The sequence below is a fragment of the Oncorhynchus mykiss genome, chromosome 9 (genome assembly GCF_013265735.2).
Source record: "Oncorhynchus mykiss isolate Arlee chromosome 9, USDA_OmykA_1.1, whole genome shotgun sequence".
NCBI classification, from domain to species: domain Eukaryota; kingdom Metazoa; phylum Chordata; class Actinopteri; order Salmoniformes; family Salmonidae; genus Oncorhynchus; species Oncorhynchus mykiss.
In genome coordinates, this window is record NC_048573.1 from 52,428,625 (window position 1) to 52,452,171 (window position 23,547).

At 41.8% G+C, this 23,547-nt stretch overlaps 1 protein-coding gene across 2 annotated transcripts in view; it reads right to left on the reverse strand.

Moving 5' to 3' along the window:
- LOC110532352 (AMP deaminase 1) overlaps positions 1 to 15,004 on the reverse strand; it is a 37,180-nt gene extending 22,176 nt beyond the window's left edge. Inside the window, exons 1-4 of one of the 2 annotated variants that reach the window (XM_021616175.2) lie at positions 14,869 to 15,004; positions 8,019 to 8,024; positions 4,168 to 4,333; positions 3,856 to 4,021 (exon numbers count right to left, since the gene is read on the reverse strand). In XM_021616175.2, coding sequence (XP_021471850.1) covers positions 3,856 to 4,021; positions 4,168 to 4,333; positions 8,019 to 8,024; positions 14,869 to 14,890 — 360 coding nt within the window. In that variant the 5' untranslated portion in view covers positions 14,891 to 15,004. Of the gene's footprint in view, positions 1 to 3,855; positions 4,022 to 4,167; positions 4,334 to 7,949; positions 7,981 to 8,018; positions 8,025 to 14,868 lie in introns of those variants that run through there. The other variant, XM_021616177.2, reaches the window with a different exon arrangement.
- Positions 15,005 to 23,547: the final 8,543 nt, after the last annotated feature.

Below are 23,547 nucleotides of genomic sequence, written 5' to 3' on the forward strand. Positions count from 1 at the left end.
CATTGGTTAATTATCAAATATTAAAATGGCATACAAAGAACAGCATACAAACAACGTATTCTCGCGGGGCAGAAATCTCAGAGACCAATTGGTAAACTCTGATTTACCACCCCAAGATATTCCTGAACAACGTCTATTTGCGCCCCTATTGGATGGAAATTACAAATGTAATGGCTGTGCTCAATGCAATGGCATTAAATGTAGATCCTTCAAACATCCACAAACAGGGAAATCGATCCCAATCAAAGGTGTTATTACGTGCTCCACTAAGACAGTTATTTATCTTATAACTTGTCCTTGTCGTAAAAATGTGTGGGTAAAACAAAGCGCGAATTAAAAGTACGTATCTCAGAGCATCGTAGCACCATTAGGTGTAAAAACTTTACTTACCCAGTTGCGGCCCACTTCTTGGAGGCAGGCCACTCGATTTCGTCTCAGCGTTATATTGGCATCGAACATATCACTCTCCCTAGGAGAGGGGTGACCTTGATCATTTATTGTTAAAACGAGATGCTGCCTGGATCTTTAACTTAAAGACCCTTGTTCCCTTCGGTCTCAACGTAGACTTTGATCTGAAGCCATTCTTGTGATTATTGTGACTCTGCCATTGTAATTGTTTGTAAGCTTGTGTAGTCTAAAAGGAATGTATGATCGTATGCTATCCATTTGTTGTTTGTATGCTGTTCTTTGTATGCCATTTTAATATTTGATAATTAACCAATGATATTAGGCCACTCTTGGACATGATTACAGACACCTGTGTCTTTTGACACTACATAAACGAGTCATCCCGCAGTGTTTGTGATTATACCCTGATGAAGACAGCTTGGCTGTCGAAACGTTGGTAATTACATTTTTGCATCTGAGCTCCTAGAGTGTGCGGCTCTCTTTTATTTTCAAGTTTTCTACTCCGCCAGCCAGCACCTCGCCTAAATAGGTGAGCGTTTCTTTTTCTTCTAGATTATTGTGTACATAATATAGAGCTGAGGGATTTTCAATGCACCGGCAGAACAGAGAAGTTACGTCTGGTAAGACAAGGGGTGGTGGTGTGTGTCTTTTGTCAATAACAGCTGGTGCGCAATGTCTAATATGAAAGTAGTCTTGAGGTATTGCTCGCCTGAGGTAGAGTACCTTATGATAAGCTGTAGACCACACTATCTACCAAGAGAGTTCTCATCTATATTATTCGTAGCTGTCTATTTACCACCACAGACCAATGCTGGAACTAAGAGCACACTCAACCAACTCTATAAGGCCATTAGCAAACAAGAAAATGCTCATCCAGAAGCGCCGCTCCTCGTGCCAGGGGACTTTAATACAGGCAAACTTAAATCAGCTTTACCAAATATTTACCAGCGTGTCACATGTGCAAACAGAGGGAAGAAAACTAGACCACCTTTACTTCACACACAGAGATGCATACAAAACTCTCCCACGCCCTCCATTTGGCAAATCCGACCATAATGCTATCCTCCTGATTCCTGCTTACAAGCAAAAACTAAAGCAGGAAGTACCAGTGACTCGCTCAATACTGAAGTGGTCAGATGGCGAGGATGCTAAGCTACAGGACTGTTTTGCTAGCACAGACTGGAATATGTTCCAGGATTCATCCAATGGCATTGAGGAGTATACCACCTCAGTCATCGGCTTCATCAATAAGTGCATCGACGACATCGTCCCCACAGTGACCGTACGTTTATACCCCAACCAGAAGCCATGGATAACAGGCAACATCAGCATCAAGCTAAAGGCTAGAGCTACCGCTTTCAAGGAGCAGGACACTAATCCGGACGCCTATAAGAAATCCCGCTATGCCCTCAGACGAACCATCAAACAAGCAAAGCGTCAAAACAGGATTAAGATTGAATCCTACTACACCAGCTCTGACGCTTGTTGGATGTGGCAGGGCCTGAAAACTATTAAGGACTACAAAGGAAAACCCAGACGCGAGCTTCCCAGTGACGTGAGCCTACCAGATGAGCTAAATGTCTTTCATGCTTGCTTCGAGGCAAGCAATACTGAAGCATGCACGAGAGCACCAGCTGTTCTGGATGACTGTGTGATAACGCTCTTGGTAGCCGATGTGAGCAAGACCTTTAAACAGGCCAACATTCACAAAGCTACGGGGCCTGATGCATTAACAGGACGTGTACTCAAAGCATGCGCGGACCAACTGGCAAGTGTCTTCACTGACATTTTCAACCTCTCCCTGACTGAGTCTGTAATACCTACATGTTTCAAGCAGACCAACATAGTCCCTGTGCCCAACGAAGCGAAGGTAACCTGCCTAAATGATTACCTCGCCGTAGCACTCACGTCGGTAGCCATGAAGTACTTTGAAAGGCTGGTCATGGCTCACATCAACAGCATCCTCCCGGATAGCCTAGACCCACTCCAATTTGCATACAGCCCCAACAGATCCACAGATGACACAATCTCAATCGCACTCCACACTGCCCTTTCCCACCTGGACAAAAGGAACACCTATGTGAGAATGCACTTAATTGACTACAGATCAGCTCAACACCATAGTGCCCACAAAGATCATCACTAAGCTAAGGAACCTGGACTAAACACTTCCCTCTCTAACTGGATCTTGGATTTCCTGACAGGCCGCCCCCAGGTGGTAAGAGTAGGCAACAACACGTCTGCCACGCTGATCCTCAACACAGGGTCCCCTCAGGGGTGCGTACTTAGTCCCCTCCGGTACTCCCTGTTCACCCACGACTGCATGGCCAAACACGACTCCATCACCATCATTAAGTTTGCTGACGACACAATAGTGGTAGGCCTCACCGACAACGATGAGACAGCTTATAGGGAGGAGGTCAGAGCTCTGGCAGTGTGGTATCAGGACAACAACCTCTCCCTCAATGAGGGAGGCAAAGGAGCTGATCGTGGACTACAGGACAAGGCGGGCCGAACAGGCCTCCATTAACATCAACAGGGCTGTAGTGGAGCGGGTCAAGAGTTTAAAGTTCCTTGGTGTCCACATCACCAACGATCTGTCATGGTCCAAACACACCAAGACTGGGCATGACAATACCTTTTCCCCCTCAGGAGACTGAAAAGATTTGGCATGGGTCCTCAGATCCTCAAAAAGTTCTACAGCTGCACCATCGGTTGCATCACCGCCTGGTGTTGCATCTGACCGTAAGGCGCTACAGAGGGCAGTGCATACAGCCCAGTCCATCACTGGGGCCAAGCTTCGTGCAAACCAGGACCTATATAATAGGCAGTGTCAGAGGAAAGACCATAAAATTATCAAAGACTCCAGTCACCAATGTCATAGACTGTTTTCTCTGCTACCGCACGGCAAGCGGTACCGAACGCCAAGTCTCGGACCAAAAGGCTCCTTAACAGCTTCTACCCCCAAGCCATTAGACTGCTGAACAATTAATAAAATGGCCACCGGACTATTACATTGACCCCCCCCCCCCCCCATTTATTTTGTATATTTCTGCTACTCACTGTTTATCTATGCATAGTCACTTCACCCCTACCTACATGTACAAATTACCTCTAACCGTTACCCCCTGTATGTAGCCTCGTTATTGTTTATGTTATTGTGTTAATTTGTATTATTTTTTACTTTAGTTTATTTGGTAAATATTTTCTTAACTCTTCTTGAACTTCACTGTTGGTTAAGGGCTTGTAAGTAAGCATTTCACGGTAAGGTCTACACTTGTTGTAGTCGGCGCATGTGACAAAGTTTGATTTGATTTATGAGTGGGGTCCATCATGTTCGACCCCGCTGACATCTTGAACCAGGTCTCTCTTGCAAAGGAGATTTGTTCTCCATAAGACTAACCTGGATAAAAGGGAAATGTAGGCTACATAGTTAAGATATAATACCCCAGAGGCATAGTCTCCAATGATGGCCACTCTCTGGAAGTCAGGCACTTCTAGGTAGGTTGGTATGTCCAACAACACATCCACCACAGGGGCCAGCACCTTCCTGTCCTGGTCACTCATTGACGAAGGTAAAGTGATGGTGCGACACTTCTGCTGTCTCTTCTTACTACAGAGGGGGAGGAGGAGGAGGAGGAGGAGGGACAGACAAACAGTGGATTTAGTGGTAAGGCAAAGGGTGATACCATTGTTGGTATCCATTTCTGTTGGACAGTTCACATGAAGAAGAAAAAAGATTTAGGAACTACTACCCACCGTTTGTCAGTATCTTCATCGGTGTGCAGATGGTGGGCCATTTCCTGTTGGAGGATGGGACAGTCATCTTGAACTTCAAACATGGAGATCTCATCACGGACGCCCTCACCTTTGGTCTCCGATGCAAAGACTTTCTCCGCAAAGGCAAGCATATGCTCATCGGTCTCTGGCAGAAACACATAGGTGTTACCCACCCTGTTTTTTCAAAGGTAGTTACTAAGTTGAAAATGTGCACTTTTATTACGTAATTTTCTACATTACGTTTTGTTTCCCAAAAGCTATTCAAGTGCATTACACAGGAAATTAAGCAATGAAATGGACAACATGGAGTGTGACCCGAAACAAACACTGAACATGGAACAAGCTATCAGCAGCATAGATTCAACAGGCGTGATAAAGCAAGCTACAGTAGGATGGTCAAATTCACCATGATTGAAATTGTTGTTTGAAATTATTTTGTAAAAAACAAGGTACTATCATATCACAAAGGGAAACATTAGACATACCTTACTGCAACAGTTGAAAACAGACTCTCCAGCAGCGCATGCTTTGTGTGTATAAAACCAAGCAGAACTTGGTCCAACGTCAACTCACAGCTCTCAGCACTAGCCTGGGCTGTGAACACAAGGTTCCATGCACACAGAGCTACAGTAATCCAGCACAAAGATTAGGGCCAGACAACTCACAAACACTCAACAATTTGCTCTGCACTGACATCAAATATCTACAGTACAAACAAGACAACCTTCTCGGGCCAAACTAGACAAAGAGGCTGTGATACTGCAGCAACTCTTGGCCTATCTTGTTCCTGGAGTCATAGTGTCTGTGGACTCAACAAGGCCCAGGAAGCTCAAGTGCCATCGGACTGATCAATTCATTGATTCATTTTTTTTTGTCTAGCATCCACTACAAACTTTATTCTATGACAAATAAGTGAATGAATTAATGTTGACAGTCACAAATTTCTACCGTGGGACATATAATTCACACACTTGGATTATTATTGTTTTAAAGTAGTATTAAAATTAATTTTGTAAATTTTTTGTTGATCGACAAAAAATACTCTAATGTAAAAGTGGAAGAAAAATGTAACACAAATAATTAATTAAACACTAATATATATTGATTAGATAAGTATTCACCCCCATGAGTCAATACATGTTAGAAATACCCAGTATTTTGGGGTAAGTCTCACATTAGTCTCCCTTTCCACACCTGGATTGTACAATATTTGCCCATTACTATTTTCAAAATTCTTCAAGCACTGTCAAGTTGTTTGATTGCTAGACAGCCATTTCAGGTTTTGCCATAGATTTCCAAGCAAATTTAAGTCAAAACTGTTACTAGGCCACTTAGGAACATTTAATATAATCTTGATAAGCAACTGTAGTGTAGATTTGACCTTGTGTTGTAGGTTCTTATCCTGCTGAAAGGTGAATGAATTTGTCTCTCAGTGTCTGGTGGAAAGCAGACTGAAGCAGGTTTTCTTCTAGGATTTTACCTGTGGTTAGCTCCATTCTGTTTCTTTTTTATCCTAGTCCTTGCCGATGACAAGCATACTCATAACATGATGCAGCCACCACCATGCTTGATAATATGTAAAGTAGTACTCAGTGATGTGTTGTGTTGGATTTTCCCCAAACATAACACTTTGTATTCAGGACAAAAAGTTAATTCCTTTGGCACATTTTTTGCAGTATTACTTTAGTGCTATGTTGCAAATGTAACGGATGTGAAACGGCTAGCTTAGTTATTGGTGGTGCGCGCTAAATAGCGTTTCAATCGGTGACGTCACTTGCTCTGCAAGGGCCGCGGCTTTTGTGGAGCGATGGGTAACGATGCTTCGTGGGTGACTGTTGTTGATGTGTGCAGAGGGTCCCTGGTTCGCGCCCGGGTATGGGTGAGGGGACGGTCTAAAGTTATACTGTTACATTGATGCTGTTGACCAAGATCACTGGTTGCTGCGGAGGGAAAAAAATAAAGGAAAAAAAGGAGGAGGTCAAAAGGGGGGTGAGTGTAACGGATGTGAAACGGCTAGCTTAGTTAGTGGTGGTGCGCGCTAAATAGCGTTTCAATCGGTGACGTCACTTGCTCTGAGACCTTGAAGTAGTAGTTCCCCTTGCTCTGCAAGGGCCGCGGCTTTTGTGGAGCAATGGGTAACGATGCGTCGTGGGTGACTGTTGTTGATGTGTGCAGAGGGTCCCTGATTCACGCCCGGGTATGGGCGAGGGGACGGTCTAAAGTTATACTGTTACACAAACATGATCCAGGTTTTGGAATATTTTTTATTCTGTGTGTTGTTTAGGTTAGTATTGTGGAGTAACTGCAATGTTATTGATCCATCCTCAGTTTTCTCCCATCACAGCCATTAAACTCTGTTACTGTTTTAAAATCACCATTGGCCAAACGATGAAATCCCTGAGCGGTTTCCTTCTTCTGCTAGCAACTCAGTTAGGAAGGACCCCTGTATCTTTATAGTGACTGGTTGTATTGATACACCATTTATTTATTTTTGACCCCTTTATCTCCCCAATTTCGTGGTATCCAATTGGTAGTTACAGTCTTGTCTTATCGCAGCAATTCCCGTACGGACTCGGGAGAGGCGAAGGTCGAGAGCCGTGCGTCCTCCGAAACACAACCCAACCAAGCCGCACTGCTTCTTGACACAATGCCCACTTAACCTGGAAGCCAGCCACACCAATGTGTTGGGAGGAAACACCATACACCTGGTGACAGTGTCAGCGTGCACTGGGCCTGCCTGACACATCGGGCACTAAGGACATCCCTGCCGGCCAAACCCTCCCCTAACCCAGACGACACTGGGCCAATTGTGCGCCGCCCCATGGGTCTCCCGTTCGCGGCCGGCTGTAACAGAGCCTGGACTCAAACCCAGAATCTCTAGTGGCACAGCTAGCATTGCGATGCAGTGCCTTAGACCACTGTGCCACTCTGGAGGCCATCTAAAGCCTAATTAATAACTTTACCATGCTCAGATGTATATTCAGTGTCTGCTTTTTTTTACCCATCTACCAATTGGCGCCTTTCTTTGTGAGGCATTGGAACAGCCCCCTTGGTCATCGTGGTTGAATCTGTGCTTGAAATACACTACTCGAATGAGGGACCTTACAGATAGTATGTGTGGGGTACAGAGATGGGGTAGTCATTAAAAAATAATGTTAACCCTAACATTGTCACGTTCGTCATATTGATGAATACATACTTCCTTTAATAAAGAAAGACCACTAAACAAAACGACCGTGACGCTATAGACAATAACCCACAAAAACCCAAATGGCAAATAGCAACCTAAATAGGATCCCCAATCAGAGACAACGATAAACAGCTGCCTCTAATTGGGAACCAATTCAGGCGACCATAGACTTACATTTACCTAGACATACCAAAACCCCATAGATATCCAAAAACCCTAGACAAGACAAAAACACATATACCCATATACCCGCCCTCGTCACACCCTGACCTGACCAAAATAATACAGAAAACATAGATAACTAAGGTCAGAGCGTGACAAATATTGCATTAGAGTGAGTCCCTGCAACTTATTACATGATTTGTTAAGCAAATTTGGACTTATTTAGGCTTGCCATAACAAAAGGGGTGAATACTTAGAAAACCATTTGTTATTTTTGTATTATTAATTTGGAAAAATGTATTGAATTTTCTTATTAATTTGACATTGAGGTATTTTGTGAAGATCACAATTATATCCACTTTGTAAAACAAAACTAAATTTGAAAAAACCCAAGGGGGTAAATACTTACGATATGCACTGTACATGCAGGGTCAGGTTTCTCTACGTTTGATATCTTCTTCTCACCCTTTATACTTACTTTGACCTGATAGTGCATTCCACAGCAGGAGAGAAGACGATAACCCAAAATGGAACCAAAGAAACAAAGACAAGTCATGTTAGGAATTAAATGAATGAGTTAGATGATGTTACCAAAGTATTACACATTAAAATGAATGAGCCACCCCTCCCTGGTCTGTTTGATTTGATCAAATAATAGAAACCCCTTTTTCCATTTAGAGATGCAACCTTCCTGATTCAGCACGAGATGACTTAAACATAATGATAGTCAATTGAGTTAGTTATGAAGGACGTTGATAAAATACTAACAAATGAATTGCACCATGACTGAAAGACACAACAAACTCAACTAGAGCATCGATGGATGTGTATTGAGGTTAAACATTAATCTATGCAAGCAAGCATGAAATTAATTTTGTTCAATTGTCACTTCAACTGTCATGCACTCTAACGTAGCCCTACTCAATGAGACATGCCACCTTTGATTAATGTATTCCTTTAGCAGTGGCGGATTTAGGTATAGGCGACATGGGCAGCCACCCAGGGCGGCATCATGCCGGGGACAGCACGTGGCGCCCGCACAAAAACATTCAGATTGTTGACATTTGCACGATCGGCTATCGATCGCTCATTTGCATGTCACGTAAACGATATTATGTCAACCTTGTCGGAGTGGGAGCCCTGATTCTAGTTTGTGAGCTAGGCAGGCCACTGCCTGGGAAGGTCTCCCACTCAGAAGTACGAGATGGGGAGGGGTGCGTAGGTAGGTAGGTAGACCTCAGGTCTCCCCACTGGAAGCCCAAGGTAGGGGGAGCAGGTGAATCTATCAAATAGTGCACTGCTTTGTACAGTACTAACGCAATTAGTAAATTCAGTCACACAATGAAATGCTACCAATTAAAAAACAATTCATTCATAATATTGTGAATATATAGTATCACAGACATAGTTGCATTTTTTTCTGGTTTTACGAAATCGTTAAGAAAAATATAAACACCACCAAGGTGAATTGGTTTAGTCTTGACTCTTGGTTGACAGCGTTGGGGGATGGGTAATGTATTGATGCCTCGATTGCCAAATCAACACAAATTTGTTTCTATTTGTCTTTGTTAGTTCTTTTTGATATTTATGAGTCTCATTTGTGTATATATTTATATAGTTTAAGAGTTATGATTATTTGTTTGTGTTTTCCAAATGGAGCCATACAGGCTAGAATCGCCACTGCCTTAACGTGTTCACTCTCAATACCTTATCCATGGATGAAGAATAACATGTTTCTCTACTGTAGGTGCTTTTACTATAATTCAGACGGCCCAGAAAATAAACATTGTTCTACATTGTAAAGTGAACACTAAACAAATAAATAGATTGAACCTTCTAGCCTGCATGTCCATTGTATTCCACCACATTGTGGTGCATTCCTTCCAGGGAAATCGGTGCATTGGAACACAGTGATCGAGGGGACTATGCCAACCAATCCCTATGCGATCCATGAATTTAAAATACTCCCCATGTGTTCCTATACCCCTTCCCTGTCTCTCTCCATACTTGCCCTCTCCCCTCTGTGGAGTTATCAAAATGTCCCAGTCACATAGGGACAGTCCAGGTAGAGGGAAACAAACAAAAAGATGTGTGGGTTATCTCAGAAGGAGAGGTAATGACAACAAAGCAGGTTGGATGCTGCCTAAAGTAAAAATATATATAGTGGGGAGAACAAGTATTTGATACACTGCCGATTTTGCAGGTTTTCCTACTTACAAAGCATGTAGAGGAATGTCATTTTTATCATAGGTACACTTCAACTGTGAGAGACGGAATCTAAAACAAAAATCCAGAAAATCACATTGTATGATTTTTAAGTAATTAATTTGCATTTTATTGCATGACATAAGTATTTGATACATCAGAAAAGCAGAACTTAATATTTGGTACAGAAACCTTTGTTTGCAATTACAGAGATCATACGTTTCCTGTAGTTCTTGACCAGGTTTGCACACACTGCAGCAGGGATTTTGGCCCACTCCTCCATACAGACCTTCTCCAGATCCTTCAGGTTTTGGGGCTGTCGCTGGGCAATACGGTCTTTCAGCTACCTCCAAAGATTTTCTATTGGGTTCAGGTCTGGAGACTGGCTAGACCACTCCAGGACCTTGAGATGCTTCTTACGGAGCCACTCCTTAGTTGCCCTGGCTGTGTGTTTCGGGTCGTTGTCATGCTGGAAGACCCAGCCACGACCCATCTTCAATGCTCTTACTGAGGGAAGGTGGTTGTTGGCCAAGATCTCGCGATACATGGCCCCATCCATCCTCCCCTCAATAAGGTGCAGTCGTCCTGTCCCCTTTGCAGAAAAGCATCCCCAAAGAATGATGTTTCCACCTCTGTGCGTAATGGTTGGGATGTGTTCTTGGGTTTGTACTCATCCTTCTTCATCCTCCAAACACAGCGAGTGGAGTTTAGACCAAAAAGCTCTATTTTTGTCTCATCAGACCACAAATACTTTTGTCATGCAATAAAATGCAAATGAATTACTTAAAAATCATACAATGTTATTTTCTGGATTTTTGTTTTAGATTCCGTCTCTCACAGTTTAAGTGTAACTATGATAAACATTACAGACCTCTACATGCTTTGTAAGTAGGAAAACCTGCAAAATCGGCAGTGTATCAAATACTTGTTCTCCCCACTGTATATATATATATATATACAGTTGAAGTCGGAAGTTTACATTCACCTTAGCCAACTACATTTAAACTCAGTTTTTCACAATTCTCGATAATTAATCCCTGTAAAAAATTCCCTGTCTTAGGTCAGTTAGGATAACCACTTTATTTTAACAATCTGAAATGTCAGAATAATAGTAGAGAGAATGATTTCTTTCAGCTTTTATTTCTTTCATCACATTCCCAATGGGTCAGAAGTTTACATACACTCAATTAGTATTTGGTAGCATTGCCTTTAAATTGTTTAACTTGGGTCAAACATTTTGGGTAGCCTTCCACAAGCTTCCCACAATAAGTTTGGGGAATTTTGGCCCATTCCTCCTGACAGAGCTGGTGTAACTGAGTCAGGTTTGTAGGCCTCCTTGCTCGCACATGCTTTTTCAGTTCTGCCACACATTTTCTATATGATCAAGGTCAGGGCTTTGTGATGGCCACTGCAATACCTTGACTTCGTTGTCCTTAAGCCATTTTGCCTTAACTTTGGAAGTATGCTTGGGGTCAGTGTTCATTTGGAAGACCCATTTGCGAGACCCAAGCATTAACTTCCTGATGTCTTGAGATGTTGCTTCAATATATCCACATAATTTTACATCCCCTTGATGCCATCTATTTTGTGAAGTGCACCAGAACCACCTGCAGCAAAGCACCCCCACAACATGATGCTGCCACCCCCCGTGCTTCACGGTAGGGATGGTGTTCTTCGGCTTGCAAGCCTCCCCCTTTTTCCTCCAAACATAATGATGGTCATTAAGGCCAAACAGTTCTATTTTTGTTTCATCTGACCAGAGGGCATTTCTCCAAAAAGTACAATCTTTGTCCCCATGTGCAGTTGCAACCCATAGTCTTGCATTTTTATGGCGGTTTTTGAGCAGGGGCTTCTTCCTTGCTGAGCGGCCTTTCAGGTTATGTCGATATAGGACTTGTTTTACTGTGGATATAGATGCTTTTGTACCGGTTTCCTCCAGCATCTTCACAAGGTCCTTTGCTGTTGTTCTGGGATTGATTTGCACTTTTCACACCAAAGTACATTCATCTCTAGGAAACAGAAGGAGTCTACTTCCTGAGCGGTATTACGGCTACGTGGTCCCATGGTGTTTTTTCTTGCGTACTATTGTTTGTACAGATGAACATGGTAGCTTCAGGCGTTTGGAAATTGCTCCCAAGGATGAACCAGACTTGTGGAGGTCTACAATTGTTTTTCTGAGGTCTTGGCTGATTTCTTTTGATTTTCCCATGATGTCAAACAAAAAGGCACTGAGTTTGAAGGTAGGCCTTGATATACATCCACAGATACACCTCCAATTGACTCAAATGATGTCAATTAGCCTATCAGAAGCTTCTAAAGCCATGACATCATTTTCTGGAATTTTCCAAGCTGTTTAAAGACAGTCAACTTAGTGTATGTAAACTTCTGACCCACTGGAATTGTGATACAGTGAATTATAAGCGAAATAATCTGTCTATAAATTGTTGGAAAAATTACTTGTGTAATGCACATAGTAGATGTCCTAACTGACTTGCCAAAACTATAGTTTGTTAACAAGTGTGGAGTTGTGGAGTGTTTAAAAACGAGTTTTAACGACTTCAACCTAAGTCTGTTACCTTCCAACTTCAACTGTATTTTTACACAAAAAACGTTTTATTTGACATACCTACCTTTTTTCAATCCACAACAATTTAACATGTACATTTTGTAACCATGTTGACTATGCAGGGCCTTTGTACTTAATATGACTCAACTTAAATTCACGACTATGAGTTTACATCCATTGTAGGCAGTCTCGGGAATGTTCCTGTGTTTACGTTAGGCCCTGGGCATGCTCCAACCTCATATCTAACCGCTGCACCCACTGTCACCCTTATCCAGTCAGCCAGCCAATGCCTCCTGGAGAGCAGCTGTCTGAACAATAGCACTTCTATTTTCTACCCCTTCAAAAAAATCAGTTAGTGATATCCCTCCCCCCAGACAGCAGGGCCCTCTTATGATTGAATTACACTCAGGAACTCATTACAATAGTCATACAGGGAGCTGATAGAGATGATACAGTACTATTCAGTACCAGTATTACAAGAAAAACATGGGCCAGCTGTTTGCTAACAGCCTTAGTAGAAAAATATAACAAAACAGAAATAAACCACTTGATTCTGAATGGTGACGCAGGTCTAGTGATCATTTACACATCATCATTCAGAAACTGATATAGCACTTAACTATTGCACAAAAATGCATGGTGTTCACTGGTATCAATGTGCTATATTACAAGTTATAAACTGGGTGGTTCGAGCCCTGAATGCTGATTGGCTGACAGCCGTGGTATATCAGACCGTATACCACGGGTATGACAAAACGTTTATTTTTACTGAACATAATTAATTACACCACAAATGCATGGTGCCTAAGAACAGGCCTTAGCTGTGGTATATTGGCCATATACCACACCTCCCTCAGGCCTTATTGCTAAAATATCTAGCAGTGTTTACAAATCATTGCAACATTTATTCAGGAAAAGCTACTACAATTGACTCATTTGTGGTGTAATTAGGGCAGTAAAAATAAATGTTGCAAAATGTATTCAGCAAAAATCTACTACAGTACACTCATTTGTGATGTCATTGTTATCTGGGAAATAGTTATTACATTGTTAACCAGTTTATAATAGCAATAAGGCACCTCAGGGTTTATGGTATATAGCCAATATATCACAGCTAAGAGTTGTGCCTAATTGGTTATATACCACACTCGATCATGCCTTATTCCTTAAATGACCAACACAAAATGTGTGGCTGAAATACATGTCCTGGGTTCTTCCATAACAACACTTGACCTAGCAGAATTTGCTGACAAGTTACAGCCATCAATCTCTAACTTTCTCAATTTCACTGCTCTGACGCAACCATATGCCTCAGTCAATTTCTCCTCTATGTCTAAAAGGCAACGCATCATGTAACATTGTGTATTATAGTACATCCACATACGTTTAAGGTAACATAACAGGTATCCAACACTCCGTCAGAGAGTTTTGGGGCTCCCCGTGTGGCGCAGCGGTCTAAGGCACTGCATCTCAGTGCTGGAAGTGTCACGACAGACCCTGGTTCGATTCCAGGCTGTATCACATCCGGCCGTGATTGGGAGTCCCATAGGGTGGGCACAATTGGCCCAGTGTCGTCCAGGTTTGGCCGGGGTAGGCAGTCATTGTAAATAAGAATGTGAACTGACTTACCTAGTCATAAAGGTAAAATAAAAAATGAAGATAATGTGGACTGCTTGCTCATAGGTGGCTTAACTCATATTATGCCTTAACTTCATATTGGAACTGTATGCATCTTGCCAGCAAGGTGTTCGCAGGGCTGGATTACCAAATGGGCACAGCCCCCTGGGGCCCCAACCCCAAAATATGTAGAATTAGCTTAAAACTTTGACATTTTCTCTCAGCCTCATGGCAAAATGTGAAGAAAAGCATAAGATGAGCTTTAAAACAGAAAATCCTGCCCCATAAGCAACAACAAAAAAGTGTGTAGAATTTATTCTCTCTGCACCATGTCAAAATGTGTTGAAATTTAGGAAGTTATCCCCAGGTCCCCAAATGCGGTTGTCCGGCCCTGGGTGATTAGACACTAAAGCTGTAAAGCTAATCTTCTGCCCATGCCACAAAACCTGGTGTGACTGCATCAGTAAATTAAAATACCAAAACTCTCTGATATTAAGGAAAATTGAGATTAGGAACTCATTAGAAACTGTTATCCTGTGTAAATCCTTAAAATGAACATTTATGAACAATTTTCCTAGAATGTTTAAAAAAGAAAAAACATGAGTGGATAAATCAGCAGAAGTTCGTGACTCTTGCAAATGTGAGAGTCACCAACATATAATTTGAGTCTGACATTCGTAATTAAATGTGTGTTCCGTTAGAAAACAAGCTGTGAAATAAATATAAACCCTGAGAGATTAAGACTGGATAGACAAATCATTGTACAGAAGACTATTACCAAAGAGCTACATTTTCATATATAAAAAGCTGCAATCTGAAAATCTGTTTATTGGCTATGTTGCTGCATGACAGAGCCACCAACAATCTCAGGCCTGGGCATGCCTTGAGTGGGGCAGCAGTCTGTCAATACAATGTCAGCGGCACCCACCAGACGACTCACCTGGCATATTGACTTTAGGCATGGTGATGGCTGTTCGCTTCCACAAACGTGCTCCCTGAGGACTAGCAAAGCTGGTCAGCTACTGGACCGGTGTAGCAGGGAAGTGTAGAGTCATCTGCCTCTCCAGTGCAATATGAAGCTGTGCCTGCGCCATGTAACCAGAGCCTGCAGTGCCCACACAGGATACGCAAAAGAGGATCCTGCGTGCCCACTCTATTTTAAGTTTTAATATCTGTTCAGGTCTCCCTGACAAGTTAACACAGAGGGACAGAGGGAGAGGGTCTGGTGTTATACAAGTCTGATAGCTGGTCAAGTTCAAGAGTACACACTTATTTTTCTGTTTCCATAAGGGTGGTCGTGAACAGTGGGAATAGGACTGGAAAATCATTTTCTGGAAAATTGGTCTGCACTGAACAGTCTAGACAATCATGTATACACTTAAAATGTTTTTAATTATACATTATAAACTGGATGGCTCGAGCCCTGAATGCTGATTGGCTGACAACCGTGGTATATCAGACCGTATACCATAGGTATGACAAAACACTAATTATGCCACAAATGCATGGTGCCTAAGAACAGGCCTTAGCCATGGTATATTGGCCATATACCACACCCCCTCGGGCCTTATTGCTAAAATATCTAGCAGTGTTTACAAATCATTGCATAATATATTCAGCAAAAGCTACTACAATTGACTAATTTGGGGTGTAATTAGGGCAGTAAAAATAAATGTTGCAAAATTTATTCAGCAAAAGCTACACTCATGTGTCCTGGGAAATAGTTCCGCTGAACACAAACGGAGCATCAAATATCCAGCCGTTTCTGAAACAACAGTAGGGAACCTGCATTAAGTCAAAGTAGTCCACTTCTCCCCCCCAAAGGCCTTTGAGCATGTGGGCAGGGAAGGGCAGCTTTTTATTAGCCAAGAATAGCCGGGTTGCTGGTTGGAAATGTAAGAACGTATAAAAACTAAAGCACACCGGACAAACCAAGCCTGAAAAGCTGCATGGTCCAGAAAAAACGCTTTTGGCTGTGGAGTCTCCAACAACACTGACAAATTACCTACTAAGTCTAGTCACAACTATGAAAGAGTAACCACTTGAAATCACATAATCTTATGAGTGTATGTGGATCCATTTCCATCATGCAATGTTCCTGCTTTTCCTACACTGCAGAATTGAAGTCCTCCACTCCCTGACAGGCCTAAGGTTAAAACTTGTAAGAACATTTTCACTGAGAAATAGGTACTGTAATCTCAAAAACAAGATATTTTCCTTTCTCCCACTTTCATGCTCCAAAGGGTGCCAAAATCAATAATTTAGCTAATTTGACTTCTGCTTGCCCAGGAAAATAAACCAAAGTAAAGTAAACCAATCTGATAGATCCTTTAAGAATATATAAAGGATGTATTGATAAAACATTTTGAAATGTATTTTGATTAATCTTGAACAGACAAGATACAACTCCTCCCAGTTTGGCAAGGAGAGGAAGCTCATGGAAGTTTATGACCTTTTTTTGGTACACTTAAGAGTGTACTGGGAAGAAAAACTTGAAGCTAAGAACACGTGTGAAAACACCTAAGCCCATGCACCAACCTCATACCCGATTCTCCAATGTCCCCCAGTACTTTCTCAGAACAGCCCTGAAGACACAACCAATCTATTTAGGGAATGCAATCCCAAATGTCAAAGATCATTTCAGTGTGCAGCCAATAAAGGAAATCAAGTAAGAGAGATGGATTGAGAGCAGGGAGGTGGGCAGTGGGAGACATTGGGTAGACAGGCGGGCGGTGGCCAGTGAGGGGCATTGGCAGAGAAGTTTCCCTATACTCTGAAAATAAATACCAGATAATTTGAGGGACTAATTCCTGGTCCTCTGACCCCAACTGGTCACATTACAGAAGACTAACAATAACGATAGATGAGCTCTTTCCGCATTATTGCCAAAGTGATATAAAACTGCACTCTACATGTTATTGTATGTCATGATCATGAATGACATACACAATAAATTCATTTATACATGCAAAAATACTTTATACAAGCGAGCACAGCCTCATCGACTCCTTATGAAGAAAGGTTTCCTGGAAATATCTTGTCCAAAATGAGACAAACAAATTCTTACCATAGGAGAGGAGTTCCTTGAAGAAAAAAATCTCTTTCACTTAGCGTCTTCTCTAGTGGGTCACTTGGTGTCTAAGTTTCAAATCTCATATTTCCCCTTAACATTAACATATCTAAGGAGGATAGACTGTCAGACTGAAGCAAAGTTCAACAACAGGTGTTCCACTTCTTTTACTCCAGCCATTTCCATCATGTACAGTGCCCTCAGAGAGTATTCACACCCCTTGACATTTCAAAATGTTGTTGTGTTAGCCTGAATTTAAAATGGATTAAATTGAGGGTTTCGACACTGTACCCCATAATGTCAAAGTGGAAACTCAGGGATTTCACCATCCATGAGGCAAATGGTGACTGTAAAACAGTTCATGTATAATGTATAGTATACTGTATAATGGCTGTGATAGGAGAAAACTGAGGATGGACCAAAAACATAGTTACTCCACAATACTAACCTAATTGACAGAATGAAAAGGAAGCCTGCACAGAATAAAACATGTTCCAAAACATCCATCCTTTTTGCAAGAAGGCACTAAAGCAATACTGCAAAAAATGTGGCAAAGCAATTACATTTTTGTTCTGAATACCAAAAAATATGTTTTGCATTTGCCCCAAACACAACACATTACTGAGTACCACTCTCCATATTTTCAAGCATAGTGGTGGCTGCATCATGTTATGGGTATGCTTGTAATTGTTAAGGACTGGGGAGTTGTCCAGGATACATTTTTTTCACTGAATGGAGCTAAGCATAGGCAAAATCCTAGAGAAAAACCTGGTTCAGTCTGCTTTCCACCAGACACAGAGATTAATCCACCTTTGTACAGGAGAACCTATAACACAAGGCTATTCTACACAGGAATAGTTTATTATGAAGACAGTGAATGAACCTGAGTGGCCGAGTTACAGTTTTGACTTAAATCTGCTTGAAAATCTATGGCAAGGCCTGAAAATGGTTGTCTAGCAATGATCAACAATTTGACAGAGCTTGAAGAATTTTGAAAATAATAATGTTGCACATCCAGGTGTAGAACACTCTTAGAGACTTACCCAGAAAGATTCACAGCTGTACTTGCTGCCAAAGGGGATTCTAACATGTATTGACTCAGGAGGTTGAATATTTATCTAAATCAAAAGTGGTTTATTTTACAAATGTTAGAATTTTTCTTAGACTTTGGACAGAGTATTGTGTCAATCATTGACAAAAAAAATCAAATTAAATCCAATTGAATCCCACTTTGTAATGACAAAACGTGGAAAAAGTCTAGAGAAGTGAATACTTTCTGAAGGCACTATATCTAGTCTAGTGCACATTCTAGCCTAATTCACTCCTGTCCCAAAACAAAAACACATGTAGCCGACTTTATTTAAAGTGGCACAGAACATTGAAAAAAAAAAGATACTTAAATTCCACAACACTATTTTCAATATCTTCAGTTCAAGGGTGTCTGTCACAATAGACAACCTCAGTTCCAAAAGTTTTGGGACAGGAGTGAATTAGACTAATTTACACTAGACTAGACACATGCTATTATCCATTTTAATTTGGCGGAAAATCGACTCATTTGTTGACTGAGACTCAAGATTGTGAGTGGAAAATCACAAAACCTTTGCTCCCCTTGTCAGTTTAGGTTTGTTTCCGTCACCATATTTTGAGTTCACGCTTCATTTGTGCTGTATGAGCATCCTGTTCAGTTGGTGTTATTGGCAGTAACATTATTTTAGGGTATCCATTCCCTAAAACGGCTAATCCCAAACTGGGGTACGCACAATGTCGTCGAGGGTACGTCAAATAAAAATGTGATTCACATTTTCAAACAGTCCATTTAAAATGTTCAAACGTGGATATACCTCTGGTTAATGTTTGTTTCCTCACCTGAGTGGCCTCGTTTCACTGCCAAAAATATTAAACCATCTAGTGTTCCGCGAAATAACGTCAAATACAGGTAGCCTAGTCAGATAATTAACATCCAATCACATTAACAGTTACTCTCTCGCGGGAAATCTTCACTCTTGCACAGACATTTAGAAACTAAACATGACCATTTGAAAAATAAGACAGGAGTTTGAGCCAAAATGAAGACGACTTGAGTAGTAAAATATGTATAAAAGCAACAGATACCGTTAATAAGAAGGAGCTAGAAGTGTCTTATATGGTGAGCTACCGAGTGGCTAGGACAGGCAAGCCCCATACTATTGTGTGGGGCTTGCCTGTTTTAGGACTGAATTCTTCCTGCTGCCGCGGATATGGCTGGGACAATTAAGGAAGACATGCTCTTCTGGAAACCAGGACAGCATGAGAGGATATTTTTAAAGTACGGGACAGCTTTGTGACATCAAATCGACTTTGGTGGTCAAGATGTGTTGGTATTTGTACTGATGGCGCAAAAGCCATGACAGGGAGACATAGTGGAGTGGTAACACGGATGCAAGTGGTTGCTCCCGACACCACTTGGGAACACTGCAGCATCCGCCGATAGGCTCTTACTGCTTGAAAGACGTTTTGAACACTACAGTGAAAATGGTTAACTTTGTTAAAGCAAGGCCCCTGAACTCTCGTGTATTTTCTGCATTATGCAATGATATTGGTTAAGACCATGTAACACTTTTACAACATACAGAGAAGTGCGCTGGTTATCAAGGGGCAAAGTATTGACACTTGTTTTAATTGAGAGACGAGCTTATTGGTAAAACATTCATGCCCTTTGCAACCATGTACCTATGTGAAAGTGGATTCTCGGCCCTAACTCGCATGAAAACTAAATACAGGCACACAGGAAATGATTTAAGACACTCTCCAATACAACCCAACATTGCAGTCATGTGCATCCTTTCAAGCACACCCTTCTCATTAACCTGTGGTGAGTTATTCACAATTTGAGATGAACAAATAAGGTTTTATATGTAAGATGGCTAAATAAAGAGCAAAATTATTGATTATTATATATGCCCTGGCCCTATAAGAACTCTGTCACTTCCCATGAGCCGGGTTGTGACAAAAACGCACCAATTCTTACATTTATTAAACATATCGTATAGTGTGTGTGCCTCAGGCTTACAATGATGGCAAAAACATTTGAGAGTGCGCTGACCCTGGTGCTAGAGGGGATACGCAGCTGGAGGTTGAATGTTTGAAGGGTTACGGGACTATAAAAAGTTTGGGAACCAATGCCTTAGAACAGTTCTTTAACTTTTTCAGCCTGGGACCCAAATGAGAAATTGTGTGTTTTGCTGGGACCGAAATTTAGGTAAATGTACCAATATACAAAATGTAGGTACATTTACCAATATACGTAAATATTGGTACATTTCTTTGCCCTTATACCTAAAACAAATGCATTTTAGATAAACAAATAACAATGAAATAGCAATATAAATAGCTAGTCATGTTTATAAGAGAGTAACCGTGCCGTTATATGAATTTGTTCGTTTCGATTGACTCATTACTAAGTACTTCCCCACACAAAACACATTGAGGGATCTCCTCGTTAATTCTCAAAGTTTGTGTGAAAGAGAGAAAGTCATCGCTGTACTGGCTTTGCATGACGATTGAGCTCAGTCAGAACTTGTTGCGAGCATGAGTCCATTTGGCGAGTGGGAATTACAAAAAAAACAGTGGTTTACAGCGCATAATCTGCTGTTGAACGATAGCGCTGCAGCGTGTGACGCGGGGTGATCAAGAAAACTCCAGAAGAAATATCTGGTAAACCGCGAAGCACACCCGCATCTCCCTCTCCCGCAGCTGCCAAACTGAGCAGAGACCGCTGCTAAACAGAGAGCGCACTGAACAGAGACCGCAGTTGCACTTGGGCAAATCTATTCATTAAATAATTATACATGTACGGACACGTCGCGACCCACCACAGGTCCGCGACCGATACTTCAAGAACGGCTAGAATATCTAATCAGGGGACTATTTCAGACAAATTGTCAGGGGCGATGTGGTCATGTTCCATGACGAACAAGGGTCGGTAGCTAATGAGGGATTACTGTATTGTTTGACAAGGACTGAGACTAAAAAATCCAGGAAATAGTTGTGGAACGTTCCAGATCTTGGCGTATGCCTACTGAAGCTTTGGACAGTTTACCAGCATGTTTATATATTCCATTCTGATAAAGATCACCCTTCCTGTCAGAAAGATATATAAATACACACAGCCAAAAATCTCTGACAGTTTACTGACGCAAGTGAACGAACGTTTACAGTATTTGGTGTCATTGGATAGAATAAGTAGCTAAGCGTACATTATGTCCGCTCGAATTTGTATTTATACCCGAGTAAGATTCATATAAATGCATTAGTCTTGACGTAGCCTAGACTAGTCTTGACAGAACGGGAATTTGAATTTTAAAATCTAATGTTGACATCAAACACCAGCATAGGACATCAAACTTGATACAGCACACAATACAATGTATACAAACTAGTATTTGAATCCACTGTACTCAGAAGTATTGTAACAAATTGCCAATGTATACATTATAGCAAACATACTGAAACTGTCCTTAAATCTAATCTGTACATATTTCACAGATCACCCCTCAATCTTTTTATTTGCAATAGGGGTGGGTTCATAAACTTTGCCGAAGTACTAGAACCCCAAGGGACTTAAAATTGCCGTAATCACTCCTGTGCATCCCTTACAGAGAATTGTGCCTTCAGCACAGTGGATGGCTCCCAGCATCGGATCAACTTTAATGATTACAAGGTAAGTAGACAATTTAACAGTATATGCATGTGATTCTGACAAACTGATTACAATTATCTTGAGCAATTCCCAAACTTGGAACTACATACATTTTAGCTTAAAATCTACAGTGTATCAGTTTTCACATCTGATTGCGCCAGTAGCTGGATGCTTTGTGCATTTATGCCATTGTTTGATATCAAGTTTTACCCTCAATAGACAAGTTGTTTTTTTGTACCTCCTTGGAGTATCATTAGGCTCCATTTGAAAATACAGATTGCATTCAACTTACAAATATGTAATTGTGACTGCCCTCAAGCCTGGCCAAGATGGTGAGCACAAACTTAAGAGAATGGCCATGAGGGTAATGTCAGTCTCCACCACATCCAGTGTGTGAAAGTAATACCCAAAGACCTCAGAACCTACATTAATGCTGAATTTAGCTCTCATCCCATAAACTCTGAATACTGAATAAGAAACTGTGGTTAAGGTATCAGTGGAAGGAGTCCCACGTGTTGTCTGGAGTTACTGAGAAAACCACGTCAGGAAGTGGTCACAGCTTTGGCACAATCCCTTTGTGTACACGTCCAGCAGTATTTAAATTTTACTGTTTCATTTCACTTGAAAAGTCCAATTCAAATCAATCTTCTTAGGTGATAAATTCATCCCTATCATCTTCCTTTGCTTCGGTCGTCCTGGGTGCTACACACTTAGAGAAATTGAAAGAGTTTGGGCGGAATGCAGAACACAATGAACAGCTTCTGAAGTCACTTGGAGGTACGGCCAGCAGACCAGAGGTCAAGCTCACCCTGCTGCATAAAGGGCCGTCCTTCTGGGAAGGGTCTAGTAGAGGGAAAGGCAGCAGATACCAGGCTGGGCTTCAGCTGAGGAGAGCAGATGCTGGGGGGCAAAGTACAAAAGGGGTAATGGTGGTCTTAGTAAACACAGTCAAAGCCTACCTCCCTTATCACGCCTGTGGCAACAAGCCGAACAGTCACCGGAAGAACCAAAGAAGTCCAAAAGAAAGTCCCGACCCTGATGGAGGCTTGGAGATGGCTGGAGAGCCGAGGAAGAGTGAACCAATCAGGCCGCGAAAAAGGAAACAGCAAGGACACTGACAAAAGGGATGGTATAATTCCCTGAATGTTTGTCAGTTGCCATGGATCCCTCCACTCCTGGGGTTTTGCAGAGCAAAGTCAGGAGAGAAGAGTGCCAAGTCCATTGAGCACCAGCGAATCTCTTGCTGCATGCAAGACCAGGGCAGGGACAGAGAGAAGAGTAACATAAGCATTTCTGATGAGGATGAGGATAACCAACATGTTATGAAACACTCAGAGGCTGGCATGGCAAAGATAAAAGCAGAGGGCTGGCAGAATCCAACCAGTGCCCTTAAGATGGTTGACGAGAAGAAAGTTAAGAGGACTAGTTGCTCGCCAACACACTAGTCTGAAAGAGCTGCAGGTCCAAATAAACTCAACAGATCGCCAGATTCATGAGCTGGAGGAGAAACAAAACGTCAGGCAAACTGACCAAGAGGCCCAGCAGAAGATAGTGCAGCCAGAATTTTGGGATAATGAACTAAAGGTAGAAGAGGGATATGAGAAAGACCTGGAACAGTTCCTGGAGATGAAGGTGAAAGCTGTGGAATGTACCAAGTTGGAAGAGTACAAAATGAAAATGCAAGGACTTGATTCCTCAAGAGATTGAATAGTTCTAAGGGAGAAAGTTAGTGTTCCAAGCCACATCTACTGCTGCTGCAAGGTGGACAAGGCCAAATGAGGCCTTGAAATCAGTCAAGAGCTCTTAGTCAGCATGGTAAATAGAAAGTTTGCTCCCAGAGAGAACTCCCGATCTTCCTCATGCGCTAG